The 19,979-nt window shown below is 33.2% G+C and overlaps 1 protein-coding gene across 1 annotated transcript; it reads right to left on the bottom strand.

Annotated features, from left to right (window-relative positions):
- Nucleotides 1-850: 850 nt before the first annotated feature.
- LOC110929944 lies at nucleotides 851-7,435 on the bottom strand. The gene is made up of 11 exons (XM_022173137.2): nucleotides 6,884-7,435; nucleotides 6,321-6,393; nucleotides 6,138-6,259; nucleotides 5,658-6,047; nucleotides 4,674-5,563; nucleotides 3,893-4,176; nucleotides 2,159-3,339; nucleotides 1,930-2,087; nucleotides 1,700-1,830; nucleotides 1,466-1,614; nucleotides 851-1,379 (listed from the first exon to the last, which is right to left on the bottom strand). The coding sequence occupies exons 1-11, from the start codon at nucleotides 6,971-6,973 to the stop codon at nucleotides 1,161-1,163; spliced, it is 3,687 nt and encodes a 1,228-aa protein (XP_022028829.1). The 5' UTR covers nucleotides 6,974-7,435; the 3' UTR covers nucleotides 851-1,160.
- Between the last annotated feature and the right edge of the window lie 12,544 nt (nucleotides 7,436-19,979).

Raw genomic sequence — 19,979 nt, 5'->3', positions numbered from 1 at the left:
ATTGTAAATAGTAAGCCAAATTGCCCAATATGTTATCCCAAATCAGTTGAAGATTGTAAATAATAAGCCCAATTGCCCAATATGTTAGCCCAAAATAATAAAATAAGCCCTGAAGTTTTAATGCACGGCAAGGATACCAAATGTCGATTCTCAATCCTCATCATCAAACGTCTGCTTCATCAGTGATGATTCTGATTCATCATCAAACGTTTGCTTCATTGGCTCAGTTCAGCGGCTGTCGGCTGAATTCATGGTTGTTAGGTCGTGGGTGGGTATTGAGTCTGACTTCATGGGCTCTGATTCTGATTCTGATTAAGGATACATGGTAAATAAATCACTAAATATTGACTAAAGTCGTGGGTATTGAGTCCGACTTCATCGGTTTTGTTAATTAATTTGTTTGGTTTTTTGGTGTCAAGTGAGTATCTTTTAGAACTTAGAAGTATTCATGTTTTTAAACTTGTTGACTGAATGACTGTTATATGCAATTTGAATGACTGTTATATGCAATTTGGGCTGAAATGTATTTTGAAATTGAAGATTGTCAAGACGGATTTATGTAATCGAATAGGCTTGGGATTTTTGAACAGTGCTATGGTTTGTGCGGTAAAGATTTTTTACGTGAAGTAAAAGACAACGATGTGATGGAACGATTTCACGCTATGAAAAAAGAAGAGGACAAATCTATTAGGTATTTGTTTTACTTTATTTATTTATTGTCGTTTTTTTAATATTGTACGATTGAACGGTGATTTTTTTTTTGGATACCTCTGAATTAATGTTCTAGTTCCGTCACTGATTGTGTGTGTAATCATTACCACTAGACCAAAAGTCTAGTAAAGTCAAAAGCAGACTAAAAATTGTCTTTTGATTGTCAAAAGACAGTCCTACAGAATCCAAATTTGGTAACAAAGTCTATGATGAGATGTTGCATTTTTAATCACTAACAGCAAGTTATGTATGAAGTTCTAACATCAATATCCTACAATAAAGCCTCTCCATATTCTCATCTCATATACCCAACACCATCACAAAGTGCTAAAAGGGTCAACGGTCAAAATTCATATTCACTTTTTTTCTATATTCTGATCCTGATCTTCATCCTATTTGTTTGTTTTGTATAGATAGGTCAAAAATGATGGCAATAAGTTATTCTAACTTCACTGCCTCTTGTTGCCTTGACGATTTACAGCCACAGCCTCGCGTGCCTTTTGTACCAAACATGCAAATTCTTTCACATCTTGAAAACTGAAGTTGACAACCCGTTTGACTGAAATTGTCATCTCTTTGTTCTGAGCTTCTTCTATAACCGCACTAGCAGATTTGTAAGCGTTCTGTGCTTTCGTAGAAGCTTCCATTGCAAGATTTACATCACTTGCCTGCAAATCAATTACAACAAAAGCAGATAATCAGTTTCAACAGAACGGATATAATTTCAAATGTATTTAATTTAGTATGCGCTTACAAGATCAAGCAGCCTCGTAAAGTTAGCCTGATTTCTAACAATTAGATGGTTTTTATGATGTGCGATGCTTTTAGACAACACGGTTTTATCCATTGTTGCTTGATTGTTTAAGTTATCAACGTCAGATGCGGAAGATGACGGTGACTCACCTGTGTGGGTCAAATAAATTCGATATATTATTATAACAATAACAAAATGATAATTTGTAAATAACTTGAGTAACCATTTGCATACTTGTTTGTAAGTCTTGTCTTGTCAGCAAATTCTTGCAATAGACTATCCTCATGCATGAAACTTCCATGCATTTATAGGCCAGTGTCGACGCAACCAGTTCTTTTCGTTTCTCATATTCTTCAGCACAGATTCTGCAAGTTGTTTTAAAACTCATGAGCTAGACGCTAGAGTATTTTAACAATATTATTCGTGGCATCATCGATTATGTAATATAAAACTTTAAGCGTTACTTGAAAAGTTTGGCGGAAGTGGTGTAGACATTGATTGTATCCACTCCTTTTGATTTGCTGATGTCGGCATTGCAGGCCTCGAGAAGAGAAGCAGCACAAAGAAACTTCAAAGCAGAGTCAAAGTACGCATTGTTACACTCATAATCAAATCCAGAAATCTGCACAGGTTAAAAGTTAAAATACTGTTACATGACCAGACATAAAATTTTAGTGAATAAAAAATACAAACCTTTAAACGGTCAGCATGGTCTTTTGACTCCTCGGCTCTTTTGAAAGCAGTCAAAGCAGTTTGACTTTGACTAGATGCAAACTCCTTCAAGAAGCTTGTAACACTGAGATTATCGCAATCAGTCACAAGACTTGTATGATTTGGATTAGCAGCAACTCCAGGATGTTTCATAACCTTCGACCGATTTTGACCGGTATAATCAAATGCTTGAACCTCAACTTTTGGCTCTACATCACTTGCATCCCTTATCTTTGATATATCACCCAAAGAAACCTTTTTAGATTTTCTTTTTACAGTCGGGTTCATTTCGGGGCTGCCCATATCACCCAAGTTTGCTTCAACCCTTCTCATTTTATTAGGTTGACTTGTCAACGGATCGGACGCTTTAATCTTTACTCTTTGGACATTAGATCTTTCATATTTGTCTATAGCACCATTAGCATTTGTTGTATGTTCAAGATTATGACTATTTCTAATCTTTGAGGCTTCTTTATGCTTTAAGTCCGCTTTGCCACCAATTCTTTGACTTTGGCTTGATTCAATGTCCTTTCTTGGAATTTCAGTCCTAACATGAGCTTTTCTTGAAATAGTTTTTCCAACATTAAAAGAACTAATAGGAGATGACAAAACTGCCCCTGCTGGTGACTCTATTCGTTCTTGCAAGCTGGCCCTTTTGCAAGAACCGGAAACTATTGAAGAACTTGAATTTGCAGCAAGCGAAAACCGCTCGGATTCCGAATCCTTTTTACAAGTAGTTTTACTTCTATGCTGCTGATTTTTCACATGATTTGTGTCAACTGAATTCTCTTTACTAGCCGGTAATTTTATTTTCATTGTTTTTCCTTTATTTAAACATATGTCGTCACTAGACTCCTTTACCTCCGTCTTTAACCTCTTCTCTTTCCTTTTTATTCTATTTTCGCTATTTTCCGATACGTTTGCATGAGGTTGACTTTCTTGCCAGTCTTTCAATTTCCTCTTCTTCGCATGAATTTCCACCTCTTTATCCAATATATTATTTTCAGTCCGTGTTTTGACTGAAACTACCAATCTATCTGTGGGCCGATGACTTCCATTGCTAAAGTTTAGCTGCTCACTTTCAGTCTTGATCTTTATTGAAGTTACAGTCTCGTACTGCTCAGACCCTGTCTTGCTTTTCAGTTTTTTAAGTCTCACATCACCTGAAAACATATTTTAAAGGGACAAATTAGTACTTTCACATATAATTATCACATTTCGCAACGGATATTTATACTTTTTGAGTAAACTGCCATTTCCATCCCTGAGGTTTGGCCAGCTTTGTGATTTTCGTCCAAAGGTTTGTTTTTTCGCATCTAGATCCAAAAGGTTTGAAATCTTGTCATTTTCATTCAGCCCGTTAACTAGATCCATTTTTCTCCGTTAAGTCGGAGGTATTTCCGTCTTTTTTGTTAACTTAAAGAGCAAATCAGTTTTTTTTCACGTTATGTGAAAAAAACGGAATACCCCTGAAAAAGACCGAATTGCCCTTAACGTTAACAAAAAAAATGGAAATACCCCTGACTTAACGGAGAAAAATGGATGGAGTTATCGAGCCAGATGAAAATGGCAAGATTTCAAACCTTTTGCATCCAGTTGTGGAAAAACAAACCTTTGGACGAAAGTCACAAAACTGGCGAAACCTCAGGGACGAAAACGGCATTTTCTTTTTTGTTTGTCTATCACGCTACAACAGTTGGTTTCTTTCGTTCAAACCTTTTCTTTTCTGTCTATCAAGCTGCAGAGCATCCATTGATGAATGTGAAGCTTCAATCAAACTGGAGCTCGCACCTTCGGGTGGTCGAGACTTGCTCTTTTCAAATTTATTAGCCATGGTCTCAGAATGAATATTTGAGTTTTTACGTTCAGAATTCCTGATATTAACCATACTATCGTTACATTGAAGGATGCCTTGACTCTGAGAGATAAACTGAAGGTTCAATTCCTGAACCCCCCTTGTAGTTTCATCCTCACCAATATCACAACGATTCCTTCCAGGCCTACAAAAAAAATTTAGAAATATAAAGATAAGAGTAAAATGTCATTTTCGTCCCTGAGGTTTGGCCCGTTTTGCGATTTTCTTCCAAAGGTTTTTTTTCCGCATATGGGTCCAAAATGATTGAAATCTTGCCATTTCCATCCGGTTCGTTAGCTCCATCCATTTTTCTCTGTTAAGTCAAGGGTATTTTCGTCATTTTTGTTAACTTAAAGGGCAATTCAGTCTTTTGAATACTTGTACATTATGCTAAATGCTTGTACATAAGGTGAAAACACCGAATTGCCCTTTAACTTAACAAAAAGTCAGAAACACCCCTGACTTAACAGAGAAAAATGGATGGAGTTAACGAGCCGGATGAAAATGGCAAGATTTCAAACCTTTTGGACCCAGATACGGCCGAAAAACAAACCTTTGGATGAAAATCGCAAAACTAGCCAAACCTCAGGGACAAAAATGGCATTTTACTCTAAAGATAAAGAGCGATAGAAAAGAACTCACAGCCATGTTGACATGCTACAGAGCCATTTATCAGGCAGATTATGTGGCTCGATACCAATTGGCAAGAGGCGCCACTTCTCGCAACGATCACACCCTACCCAATTATCAGGAGGGGCAGCAGGGCCCACTACTATTTGCTGAGTGGCCGCCACGTCAGCAGGAATTGCATTTCCCGGAGTATTTTCCACTTTTATTGCTCCATTGTCAGTGTCAAATAAATCTTTATAGCTATTACGTACCTCTACAATATCTCTTAAAGCGGTTTTCTTGTCTTTCGTTACTCCAGAGAGATTAGACCTCAAGTTTTCCTTTTTGTGAATGCCTGTCAACTTATTTTTTCTTTCAAATGGCAGTTTTGCCATATTGTTAGATGATTTTGCTTCTTGTGGTTCACAATTGATAGCTCTAAGACCAACTTTCTTTTCAAAACGATCGGTCTCATGTTTAATAACATCGGGTTCGTTTTCACAAACGATCAGTCTAACTCCCCTTGAATCAAGCGAAAGCTTTTTGACCTTTTTCTGCTCATAGCTTTCAGCAGACTCGTTGCTTGTAAACTCATTGCCAAACAATTGGTCTTTCATCATTTCCTTTTTGGTTTCTCTGATCTTCAGAGGTACATCTTTCTTAGCTGCTCGATTTGTTTCAGATGTTATATAATCAGATGATGGTTTGACTTTAATATCACTGGTCAACCCCTGTTTACAGTCAACAGATTCTGGTTCCATCTGCTTTACTTCTTCACGAACAGATGATGAATCATCAACAACAACGGAAAAACTCGTTTGTCTCCCCATGAACAAAGGCGTAACCTTATTCTTTAAGCAAAGTAAACTCTCGTTTAACGGTGAGAGCAGCCGGCTTCCGGGGACAAATATAGAGCTCATATCCTACAACATGGTGACAGAAATAAGAAATTAACATATTACATATATATAAATAAATATAACAAAACAATAGTAAGAAGCACATGATTACACTTACACGTAGTATGCTACGCGGAGAATCGAAAGGGGCGTCATGGGATTCAATCGGAGGGTCATTGTCACTACTATCATCGGTATTGTTGCTCATTGAGGAAGATGGAGTAAGAAGTCCAAGACCACTATAAATTTCATCGTTTTTAATGGCAGGCTTATATGAACCGACCTTAATCCGTACCTTTAGTGACCTTTGTCCAGTTGGATTTACCAAACCACCAGCAGGGGTTTCATTTTTCGATAGAAATGTTTCACCACGCGATAAAGATGCATCTTTGCTCGCCACGTCATCAACAGATGGAGCATTTTGATCAACACATACATCTTTATGGTGCAATGCAGCTGGTTTAACAGGGTCTACTAGTGCGACTGGATTTAGGGGGGCAGGAGCAGCCTAAATGGTAACACAAACCACAATCGTCAACAAAAAACACGATTCACATATCAATCAAGATAAATAACGAAAAAAGTATAATTTGTATACCTCCATATGAAAAGTTTTAGGTGAACTCGGTTTGTTGGAATTCAAAGTGTTCGTATGGGAAGGTATAGCGGTAGGATGCTTATGTACGGGTAAAAAGGATCCGTACCCACCATATTTGGGCCCTGCCAAGAAATTAGTTATAGTGATGCCCCAGATAGAAATATGTTATTACGGGTGGCTTACCCAATAGTTCTGCAGACATCTCTTGCTCAAAATCTTTCTGAAAATGACCCAACACATGTTGAAGTCTCTTGTCCTAAAAGAAGCAGAAACATAAATGATAAATGTTAATGATTATAAAGAAAAGAATATGGCACGTGATAATTGCGTAAATAAGTTTATGAGTGCTTGTACAGCTACATTTTAAAAAGTAAACAATCCACTACTTAAATTCAGTGCTCAAATTGTCGTTTTTTGCAACGACTGAAGCATACTGTCTAGAATTCTCAATTCAATGAACCACAAATAGTTTCAAACTGACATTACAACAAACTACCAAGTACCAACAAACATAAATCCAATCAACAATGCAGATTCATGTCTTTGGTTTTTCTGCAACAGTTACCAAACCAGTTTAGTAAAATCCCTACAATAACGCATACAAAACGAAACTTGACACGATTCAATGACCGTAAACTTCTCGGTCCAACCACCACCACCACCACAAAGTTTCACTAACACAATTCATGAATTCAATCGCGTAAAAAACAAAACTTCTACAAACAAACAAAAGTCAAAACTCTTACAATGTAAGAGAGAGCTGTATCAGGGTCAAAACCAGCATCATTATCGTCAAACCGAGCCTCTCCTTCTTCAAGCTCAGTCTCATTCACCATCTCTAAACACCAAACCCTAACTCTAACCCTAATCCCTAAAAAATCACCCTATAAACCCTAATCCACTATCCTAAAGTCCAACATAACTGATCACACTACTCTAAATCACTCTCTAAACACCAACCTACAACAAAACAACAGCTTAAAACCCCTAAAACAGCAACAAACTGGTGGAAAACCCTAGAAGAGGCTTGTTTTGTGATCAAACGAACAATACAAACAACAATTCACGTAAACGTGAATGTAATAAGGATTGTATGAGCGTGAACTCTGGTGGCTATTTCAAGAACAGTGTTTGTTTGAGGAATTAACGGAGAGAGAGATGAATAATCGGAAAATTTGAAGAGTGATTTCGGAAATTGAATGTGGTTTTTGTTACATTTGAGATTGTTATACATACAGAGTGAAATTACAAAGAGGGGGAACTAAGCAAGGGTGTTTTTGTGGTTTTGGTTTGTTTTTTTTAATTGTTTTTTATTGTTTTTTGGGCTTTTCTCGTATTAGGGTCCAAATGAAGGGTTTTGAAAAGGCCGTTTTCGAAAGGTGAGTGATTGATACCTTGATATTGATGGTTCGAAAACTTTTTTGTTAAAAATACAAATTTGTAATGATGTAATAGAATAATATTATATGTTAAATTACATTATATTATGTGTTATGCTAGTTTTTGTCTTGGCTGTGTTGTGGGAGAAATCAAATAAATCTCTCTCACAATATGTACGTCTGTATTTCGATTACTTGTGCATACCACTCCTAACACGATATCAAAAAAAACTAAATCGATTCAACCAATTAAAACAAAACACTACGGTACTTTTGCCAAAAAAAAAAAACTAAAATGATAGAAAAACTATAATTTTAAAGTTTGGGCAAAATTGTAACTTTTCAAGATAAATGTGTGTGTGCCAGGTAGCTGCCTGACACGAATAAAAATTACTCCGCGTCAAACAATTAAAAAACACTACCATAGTTTTATCAAGAAATAAAACTAAAACGATCGCATGACTGTAATTTTATACCGTGGGCAAAATCATAATTTGACAGGAAAAGAAAATCCAAAACGATGGCAAAATTGTAAATTTGAACTGAGGGCAAAACCTTAATTTGACTAGAAGAAAAAAAAATAAAACCAATGACAAAACTGTAAATTTAAACGGAAAAAAATTATAATTTGACTGGATCAATGACATTACATTGTAATGTTATATTTTATTACTACATTAAATTGTAATGCTATATTACTTTATATTACATGTTATATGTTATATTTTACTGATAATAATACATTTCCCATGTAGGGGAATAGTGTCAGGCACTGCCTGACACTTTCTCATTCGTCCAGCCAAGTTATGATTTTGTCCTGTTTAAATTTATAGTTTTGCTATTGTTTTGTTTTTTTCTCCTCCCAACCAAATTACGGTTTTTCCCTCAACAAACTTACAGCTTTGCCATCATTTTTGGTTTTTTTCCCTGTCAAATTACGATTTTGCCCCAGTGTAAAATTACAGTCATGCCATCGTTTTAGTTTTTTTTTTTTCTTGACAAAACTAGGGTAATGTTTTGTTTTAATTGGTTGACTCGGTGTAATTTTTATTCGTGTCTAGCGGGTGCTTGGCACACGCTCATTTTTCATGAACAAATTACAACATTGCCCCAGTTTAAAGTTATAGTTTTTTTCATCGTTTTAGTTTTTTTAGCAAAAGTATGGTAGTGTTTTGTTTTAGCTGGTTGACTAGATCTATTTTTTTTAGATCAACCGAAACACAGACGATATATTATGAAAGAGAAATGTTCGGCTTGGTGCCCCGCAACATAGGCGGGGCAATAACTAGTTAAATGCTATATTACATTATTACATTACATTATAATGTTATATTACATTATATTACATATTATGATTTAGATCAAATACAATGGCTCTTAAAAATAAGAAGTCGTACACAATGTATCAAACAGACTCCGATTGACCTCATTCAAGCAGCATTGGAACCGTCTCAAAGGAAGTCCTAATAAGCTTGAGTCAAGTCCTCGCAGGATCTATACACCGAGGCTAGAACTTTATCCATACCACCCTTCTAACCCCCTTCCAGGCAGTTAACACGTTTTATATAGACCATAAAGACATGAATGAGTGAATCAACGAAACATGAAGAAATGATAGAAAAAAGTTCACTTTCAATATAAAAAAAAAACTAGTTATTAAAGCCATTATAACTTACTTGTTTACTCTTTTTCAAGTCCTTCTTCCCCATTTTTTAAACACCTATAATTTTTTTTGTCATATTATTAAAAAGGATAAGTTATACCATAAAATCAAACACATTTTTCTCTTTTGTGCGAGTACCTTATTAATATACTTTTTAGAATTTGAAAAAAAATAATCGCATCATTCGTATAACTGTGTTGTTATATATAACACTATGTTGATTTGTGTCAAGGTCTACATAATTATGCATGTAATTGTGTTATACATTAATCGAAAATAACTTGTTATTAACCAAATCAGTTAAAGTGAATAACAGAACCAGTTAAATCAATAACCAACTAGAGCAAAAACGAGAAAATAACTGACAGTTGGGTTAACGGAGTCGATTAAAAGAAAATAATCGGTTTGTGCGCCTCTAATCATGCCCACTAAAATTTTGACACCTCATACTAGGATTGATATATTTTAGTTTCATGTGTCACTTAATTATATTTTTTCTCAAACAACTTGCGATCGTTAACTTCAAATTAAATACGTAGTTATGATTAGTTTTATTTATATTGTCAATAGTTCGATTTTTCTGTTGAAAACAAAGTTGTATTCAAAATAAAGTATTTTTTGGTATCGCAAACTATACCCGACATTATTTTTTATAACTTCACGATTGTATTCAAAATAACTTTTATTGAAATGATTGTAGAAAACACGTATTAATATCATCTTGGACATGTCAGAACTTTAATTTTTTTTTTTTTGGTCACACGTGACAACTTTTGTGTAGTTAATTCATTATAGATAGATTTTTTTTAATTTGTAATACATATATGTTTCTCACTCCATTGCGCGAGAGAATTTCATTGATTAATCATAGGTAATGCTTATGAATAATAAACTGCTAAGTTTTTAAAAACAAGAGTGTACAAGTTCTCATGTGTGTTTTTTATTTTAATACTAGCTTATAAACCTATGTATTACAAGGATTAAATATAAAGAAACTTAGATTGAATAATATTTTAATTTATAAGAGTTACCAACCCGTGTATTACACATGTAAAATATAAAAAAATGTAAATCATATTTCTAATATTTTAGTAAAGTTGTGAACTCACCTTAGATTTGCTCGACTAGATTTAGTGACTATAGTTAAGTGTGGTCAACCACGTCCTGATATGGTTACATTGTAGTTAGTTATTATCCACATACGTCACATAAATTCTACACGTATAGTACCACATAATATGCATACATGTTGACACTTAGTTGTTCGTTCGTGTGGTTACGTGCATGTGTACACCTCATAATATGTAAATGATCATATAACAATTGACACATCGTACTAACAAACAATTGCACTTCTACACATAAACATCAAGTTTCGACGATTTCAGCTCAACGTTCGTTGTTGAGCTGTTTTCGTGATTTTCTTTTAAAATAGTAAACGCATTATAAAAGTTACAAATAATTTATGAGACATGTCATTAGTTTCGAAAAGGTTTGTGTAATTTTCTCAAAATTTAGTTGTTCACATAAAAGTCACCGAAAATCATTTAGCACATGAAGGGCAATTTCGTCACATTCTGTCGACAGTTTACGGTTTATTTTATAGAAAAATCCTCATATATCCGATTGAAAAAATGTCAGTTGGAGAATTTAGTAACCTCTTAGAACTATCTACTGTAAAAATATCAAATAGAGTAAATTACAAGTTTTGTCCTTTATGTTTACACCAAATTGCAGACGCTGTCGTTTTTTCCAAAAGTTTACAGGCGGTGTCCTTAACCTTCCAAAATCTTGCACGTTATGTCCTTTAGGCCAAACCCAGTTAGAATTTTTGGTTAAATTTGGTCATGTGCCTTGCACATGAGGGTATTGTTGTCATTTCATATCTTCAAGGACTATTATGTAAAAAAACTTATGTTTAGTGACTAGTTTGTAATAAATTGAAAAATAAATAAATATAATATCTCTATATCTCTCACACTACACCGACACCCCTGAACCAGTCTTCATTTCAAATGGATTAACTAGATCAAAAATTCACTTTACAATCAATCATGAAGATTCAGGAACATAACATACGAAGATTCCACAATTATTTAAAAAAAACTGAACTACATTTTATTTAAATCAGGCAAACCGGATAAAAATTCGGCTCACACTCAACCATGAATACACAGAAACAGAGCATACGAAGAACAGTTTTTCAACAAAAACTGAACCAACTTTCAGTCCAAAACAACAATCAAGATTAAAATCAGGTTCAAAATCAATCATAAACAAGACCGTAAAACGGTTTGGCAACCATCGGAAGGTTGGCAGAATTTAGGAGAATCTGCAGCGTTGAAGGATCCACACGGAGTCCGTCTTTGAGGAAGAAGATAACCGCCATCCATGGAAAGCATCGGAATCCTTGAATCCAAAACCCTAACCCTAGCAACATCTCTCTGCGTCTTTTGTTTGGAGTGCGGCCTTGTTTATCGTGCTTGATGCGGCCATTGATCGGTTCTGTGACTGTTTTGCGTTTGGTTACGGATGGAGGCTCCATCTCCGCCGTATCGCCACCGCCGGCTGCCGGAATTGTGATTTTTCCGGTGTGATAACTATTTGGAAAGGACAGGGGCACGTTCTGTGTTCTAGTACAATGCGAGTGTGGCAGATAGATACATAATAAATATCTATATTTACAATGATACAATGTGGGAAGTATATATCATTATACAATCTGGTTATAAAAATTGATGATTTTCAAAAGCCATTGAAGAAGAAATGGTAATGTCAACGATGCAGGTGTGATGGGGTTAAGTGATAGGTGGGTGGTATTGTTTTAATGAAATTCTTTTTATTTTAAATGGGGTTGAAAGGGAAATTACCATTTTACCCTCATGTGCATTGCACATGACAATTTTTAACTGAGATTTCTAACCAGGTTTGGGCTAAGGACAAAACATGCAAGATTTTGAAAGGTTAAGGACACCGCCTGTAAACTTTTGGCCAAAAGGACAACGTCTGCAATTTGATGTAAACATAAACGACAAAACTTGTAATTTACTCTATCAAATATTAACTCCAATCATAGACCAAGTTATGACCTCTGTACCAAGATGCAACTTCTGTAGAAAAACACAGCATTGATAAATAATGGCACTATACCGTACCAACCATAAACGGTACCGGTACTGGTATTAGATTTTTTGAATTTCAGTATCAATAAATAACGGTATCGGTACCTGTATTTTTCGTCAAAAACCGGTATTAGTACGTAATTTTAGGAATTTCAAGGGGTTTTTTTTGGCAACTATTAATTTTTATCCTTAAATGTAGATGGGTTAACTTGGGTGATGTAGTTTTTTCTCATAAACCAGTTGAATATTTGTTTACAATCATTTTAGTTATTTATTGTTTTTGTAAACTAAACATTAAGTGTTTGAATAGTTAGTGAAATGAAGAATATGTGGATAGTAGATAGTAGTTGCATAATTGAGTCAATTGATTAAAACAAGTGTTGCGTATGTGGCAGATTATGTTGTACTCATTCAATATTAATTTTTCATTATATTTACTTTTCTATTTAGATTTGAATTCCAAACCAATATCCCATCTTCACGATTTTTCTTCTAAGTTGTTCATGGTATCTTCATCAACAATAAAAAACATGGCCCAAGTGTACTCGTTCATGGCATCTTCTAGTATGATAATTTAAACTTATTTGTAATATATTGGTTCGTATCCATCGGTTATGGATATTAGGTATAACAATGGAAAACACCAAAGTAGTAAAGTACCGAAAAATCGATACCATACCGATACCGAACTGATATATTCGGTATCCACTTGTACTCAATTTCGGTATTGGTATTTTCGATATCAGTACAGTACTCGTATTGCACCGATCTCATCCCTAATTTCCACATAGCATTTTGGTGGAATCCTTTATTATGAGCGAATGTCATGCGACATTAAAAGAACTCTTTTATTAGTATTAGATTAGATAATTAGTATACAAATAACATTTAACCTATTTAACTTTTTATTAATATTTCATATATCATTTAATTTATTGATATTTCATATGTCATTTGATTTTGTTTTCACCAATAACAAGTGTTTACAACAAAAAAATAATCATACAGAGTAAATTTCACAATTAGTAAAACTATTAATAGAGTAAACTAATAACAAATGTTAGTTTGTTATGAATATATTTATTATTAATGTGGTTATCAACACCAAAAATAGATTAGCTTTCTCTCCAAGTTTTGTACACCTATATATACCACTATTGTAATCATATCTATCAATGAAATATCAGTCTCTCTCTCCCTACATCTCTTTCTCTTATGGTTCACTATTAGGTTAATAGGTCGTTGTTTCACAAAACGTTATCAGTACGAAAGTACTCTTTTGTGATAAGTAGCTGACACCTCCAACCCCTTCATCTACACTTTTTGGTTTCGTCTATTAAGGATTCCGGATGCGAGCTGCGTGAACAAGATGGGCTCATTAATTCGGTTCCGTATAATGATGCATAAAGAATTCAAAAGGAATCCAAGGTAAAGCATCTACTTTTATAATCTGTATTTTGTTGATGCATATCATTCAAGTTCTTTTCATGAAAAAATTAATTAAGATGACCATAAATCTGACTTTCGAAGTCGATGCTGTACTACTAACTTATAATTGTTATTAAAATTTTAAAAAATAACCCATTTAGTAAAGTTCATTAAAAATTGAGTAAAATCAATATTGTTTATGTTAATTATTTGACTATGCATCATGATTATAATGCTTTTGATGTGTGTACGTGATTTTTTTTAACATATATAAACTTGATTCTCTGGTGGCTAGGGTTACATAATCTTGTTTACCTAAATAAGATTGGAATATGGCATTTAGTTAAATATTAGAATATCACTTTGGCTTTATTAATATATCTTTATCTCTAATAAAATCTTCCGTATCTCTAATAATATGGCATGCCGTCACATTGTAATTGACTTATTACTATGGGATAAATTGTTTTAAATAGTCTTTTAATTTTGTTCTAAGTTTTTTTTTTTTTTTTTACGATGAATTACATTGTTAGAGTTATAAAGGGAAATCTAAGTCAATCCAAATTATAGTTGACTATATACAATATATATTTAAACTTTTCTAGGTAAATGACATAATGAACCATTGGTGATTTAATTAATTTATTTTGTAATCCTTTACTTGGCTTATTTAAGATATCCTAAATGTAAAAGTAATGAATCACTGAATGTTTTGATTTCCTTAATTGCAAAATTATACATCCTCTATGATTTAGTTTTGATTGTTATTCAAATTTGCAACAAATTAAATAGCTTAAATCAACCAACTATCGTATAAAGATTGGTTACAAGATGCTACTTTTAGATCAGGTATATTCAAGTTGATAGTAGCTTTATATAAATTGTTGATTATTGAAGCCAACATTGTTCTGTACTATGTGTGTTTTATATGATCAAAAATATGTGTGTTTTATATGATCAAAAATATGTTTGTAAAATCTGTACAATATCCATATACCGTTGATCCATCAATAAACAATGGTGTGATATTAGTTGTGATATTAATCAGTCACGATTTTTTTTGTTTGCATTTGTTTATTGATATTACTAAGTTGATATGCGGCTCTAAATACTAATTATTTATGTTGATTTTACTACATTTGATGCTTATTTATGAAAACAATCACAACTTATAATATAAGTGTACAATGAATAAATTTACAGATATACACTTGTTATTGATTATACATGATTATATATATTTTCTTGTAATCGATGAAAGAAAATATCTTATTTCTTAAAGTTTTGTATTACATACATTCAAGTGGTGTCTTTTATCACATGTCAGTTTTGTCTTCAAGATGTTTTTTTTGAATATTTGTACAGAGATTATAGTATAAAGCAAATAAAAATAAAAGACCAAAGTTAGTTGTTTTGTTATTACTCTCATGATAGAGTATACATGTTCTTAGATATGATACCCAATGTGTCATACTCCATAAATCTCATTGTCAATTCATACAAGGTCATAAGATTTTAGACCGATAAACATTATATGAATCAGATACACAATTCTTTCTCAATTGATATCATGTAAGAGAAGATGGTTTATGAGGAAAACTTTATAAATTCTTTTTAGTTGTCACACGTGAGATATGCTCATGAAGTAGCAATATCATAAAAGAGTATGAAAGGTTTGAAATGCTTTTATACTCGTGTGACTAAGCAACGAATGAAAATCTAGATACGTTTTCAGATTCTATCACATTTCCTGAAGTGAATGTGATTACATATTGAGCATTGTAAAGGTAGCGATCATGGACATAATTGAGAAAGTTGTAACGATGAGATCAAACATTTAGAATTGTAATGATGGTCACGTTTATAATGAGATGGACCACCAAAAGTGACAAACTATGAAGTTATAATACATGGTGGCAAACTATGGAGTTAATAATGAGTTATATTAATTTTTAGCGTGATAGTTTGAATTCAAAGGAAGTTCATACAAGCAAGATGAGATCAACCATTCTCTTGTATATTACGTTTTGTATTATGTACGACCAAATAATACATATACAATCACAAATCAGAAGTTTATGTATCATGATTATTTAATTAATTGGCATGACCGGTTAGACCACACTGAGTCGCTGATGATGTGAAATTATTAAAGAAATAGAAGATTCTTCTTGATAATTATACATGTGATGTTTGCTCTCAAATGAAGTTATATATTTGCCAAATAAAGTAGGGTGTGTTTCCCTAAATATTCTGGAAATGGTTAGAGGATATGAATATCCCAACACAATACCATTTAGTGTTTTAAATCGATGCATCGTCTAAATGGTTATAAAATCCACAACCTGAAGTTTGTGTGATTGTGGCTTAGCTAATGTGATAGCAAGCATATTAATCCAGATTAATATATTTATTGGTAATGATGAATTTGATTACCAAATTGGAATAAGTGTTATTGTTGAGATGATCACTATATGTCTACTATTGATTACAAAGCCGGTGATCATGAGAGGAGTAAAAGTGCATTTAGGTACATGTAATTTTACATATAGTACCATTAATTCACATCAAGCCAATAAGTTATAATTCTCCCCATACAATTGGTTTTTGGTCAGGAACCAAAGATGTCTCATCAAAGATTTTGGTTGTGCGACATATATTGAAACTCATCCACCACACCGTACAAAGATGGGACTTCTAAAATGTTTGAGAATATGTTGGGTATAAATAATCGTCTATGATTGAATACTTAAAGCCAGTAGTGAGAAATTCGTTTATGGCACATTGATTTTCATTTTATTAAATGAATGTTCCCAACATTAGGGGGAGATAACAAGCAGTTGGAAAGTGAAAAGTGAAATGAATTATCATGGCATCTTGACCCTCAAACTATAAACTATGAACTAGAAGTTTAAAGTATAATTCATTTACCTATATTAAAGAACAAATTACCAGACAAGTTCACTGACCTAAATAGAGTGACTAAGTAAGTCACATAATCAACTGCTTATGCTCCAGTTATATTTGTGTCCCAAGATGACAACCATATATTTTTGTAATGAGTCTATTACACGCCTAAAACGTGGTAGACTAGTGATTCCAATAATAAAATTCCTCGAAAAGTGGAGCAAGTAATTAAGATGGTCAAGTCGAGGTTATAGTAATAAGATCTCCTAAAGAGACAATAGACATGATGGTTCAAGAAGAACCTCAGGTACCTGAAAATAAAGAGATCTCGATAAGTTGTATCATGTCTAAGATATGTATGGAATCAAAATAAAATCGACATCGTTATACTTTTGTATATAATGTAGCGCTTGAAATGATTAAGTGATGAGGATCAAGATTTGTGATATGCCTATAAACGTAAACATAGAAATGATTTGCCAAAATGGAAAGACGCAGATAAGGCAAAGTTGAATTCTCTAATGGAAAGTCTCTGGACCAACAGTCCATACAACTGAAGTTGTAAAATATGTTGGATATAAACAGGTCTTTTATGCGAATTATGTGAGAATCAAATTGAGTGATATAAGGAAAAATTGGTGGCACAAGAATTTTCGCAAAAACCTATGATTGATTATGAGAAGACATATTCTCCAGTGGTGGATGCATTGACTTTCTAATATTTTGTTAGTCTGGTAATATAAAGACAGAATTGATATGTGTCTTATGAATGTTATGTATCACTTGATACTGAAAGTTTACATGAAAGTCCCGAAGGATTAAATTATGTAAGTCATGTAAACTAAGTTCTCGAGAACAATGTGTTCATTTATACATATTCGGATTTGAACAGGTTATGATTATTTTACATATTGGATATAATTGGAACTCCTGATGAGTTTCTAAAGCAATTGAATGCTTAAAAGGTTAATTGAAACATCTTAACGATGTAATACATGTGCACCAAGAAACATACATAGAAAACTTGTACCCGGTGATTGTGATATCTCAATAAATAGTGTACACGCATGGTACAATATAGATTTCAGAGATAAAAGCAAGTGTTCATGACATTTTTGCATATGATATAGATATCTATGTGTTAAATGGGCAAATTTTATTAGCGAAACTTCTAAAGAATGAAAGCACGTGCATATTTGGATAAGATGGAACAAATTCCATCATGGATTGATAATGGCAGAAGCATTGATATGAAGTTGATAAAATATATATGGACTAAAATAGTTGGGTCGAGTGTTGTACAACTCGAGATATTCGCCTAAAGAGGGATATAAATTTGATTAAATTAGCCATGTTTTATCAACATTCTACTTTTAAAAGTTCACTATAATCGCAGTTTACAGTGATGATGTCTAGGCATCATCGAGAGCAACTGTCGAGCTTTTAGAGGGGAAATTTTTTTGAGTGACATTGGCACGGTCTATTACTCGAACTGCAGTTCGAGTATATATGTAATTATGTTTTATCAATCCCTCAAGTACATCTAGAAGATGATGTTGGGAATAGTTGAACCTTAAAGTATGTTAAAAGTTGTTAAGTCATTTGTTATAAGAAATGCTTATTATCATCTCCTACCAAAGTCGAGATTCTCATTCTAGAAGTACCATCATTAAATGATGTGTGCACTAAAATGTTTTGCTAGATATGTATGGTTATAATATCTTTCACTTGAGCTTATTGTCATGATATAACCTTTGTCAAGCGAAGAGACATTGGAATAAGTTTAACAAAATATTTCAGGTATAAACGATATTTGATTATATTTTACTAACCCATCAAAACAAGTTTGGTTAGTCTTGTAGATGCAGGAATGTAACTAAATACAGTCCTGGACATATGATATTTTTTGGAATGAGGCACCTAAAGTCTTGTTAGAAGATTATACAACATTGATCAACATAAAGAATTGCACAATAAGGGATCGAGCGACAAATCATTGACAACAAAACTTTGATCAACTTTCAAGGAAGATGGACACACGTCACTTAAAGGATACATGTTAAAATGAGGGGGAGATTTTTTTAAGTTGCACTCTTTTTCCCTTGACTAAGTTTTGTCCCATTGAGTTTTCTTAGTAAGGTTTTTAATGAGGCAACATACCTGATCTAGAAGTATCAGGGGGAACTAATACGCATTACACGCTGCACTCTTTTTCCCTTAGCTATGGTTTTGTCCCACCGGGTTTTCCTAGTAAGGTTTTTAACGAGGTAGCATCAAGCGTATTATGTTGATAACCAAGGGGGAGTGTTATGAATATATTTATTATTAATGTGGTTATCAACACCAAAAATAGATTAGCTTTCTCTCCAAGTTTTGTACACCTATATATACCACTATTGTAATCATATCTATCAATGAAATATCAGTCTCTTTCTCCCTACATCTCTTTCTCTTATGGTTTACTATTAGGTTAATAGGTGGTTTTTTCACAACATAGTTAACTTTAAATAAGAAAAAACTAAATACGCAATTACGTTGATTTTCTTTAACATTACGATATAATTTTATTAAAAGATAGTTATATTTAAAAATGAAGTATTTGAGTATCATAAGCTATACCGAGTAAGACTGTCATAACAAATTGAACCGATATTGATAGAACAAAATCAGTACCAGGATCAATATTATCAGAACCGTTTTCAATACTCGTTAAACACTTGTCAATATATTTTTAAGCATATTACGACTTCATTTTATATGTTACACAAGACAACTTTTGTGTAATTGAACAATTATGAATAATTATTTTTTTTATTTTGCAACACATGTACTTTTTTACCGACCCAATACTGTACGAACATTACCACTACCGATATAAATTTTAATGGTTTTTGGTTTAAATACAAGTTGGTTTCGGTATTTTTTCATTACATATATCGCGGAGTAAATTACTTTTTGAGTCTTTGTGTTTTAGTGGTTTTACCATTTGAGTCCAAAATCAAAATGTTTAACACCCATAGTCCCTAGACACTTTTTTTATAACCATTTGAGTCTTTTTGAGTCCAAATTTTAACCTTTTGAGTCCAATTTTTTAACAAAATTGGATTAAAAACGTTATAAAATAAATGGTTAGGGCCTCGGAGCATTTAACTTTTTGATTTTGAACTCAAGTGGTTAAAACCACTAAAACATATGGACTCAAAAAATAATTTGATTGGTTTGATATTATTGTAGACATTATGTTAAAAGACCAGAAAAACAAAATTATGGTCAAAATTAATAAACCCCAATTGCTTCTACATAAGTCTGGACGGTATAGGGGTTCGTCCCCTCACGTCTTTGG

The sequence above is a fragment of the Helianthus annuus genome, chromosome 3 (assembly GCF_002127325.2).
Source record: "Helianthus annuus cultivar XRQ/B chromosome 3, HanXRQr2.0-SUNRISE, whole genome shotgun sequence".
NCBI lineage: Eukaryota > Viridiplantae > Streptophyta > Magnoliopsida > Asterales > Asteraceae > Helianthus > Helianthus annuus.
This window is presented reverse-complemented; position numbering and strand designations above follow the sequence as displayed.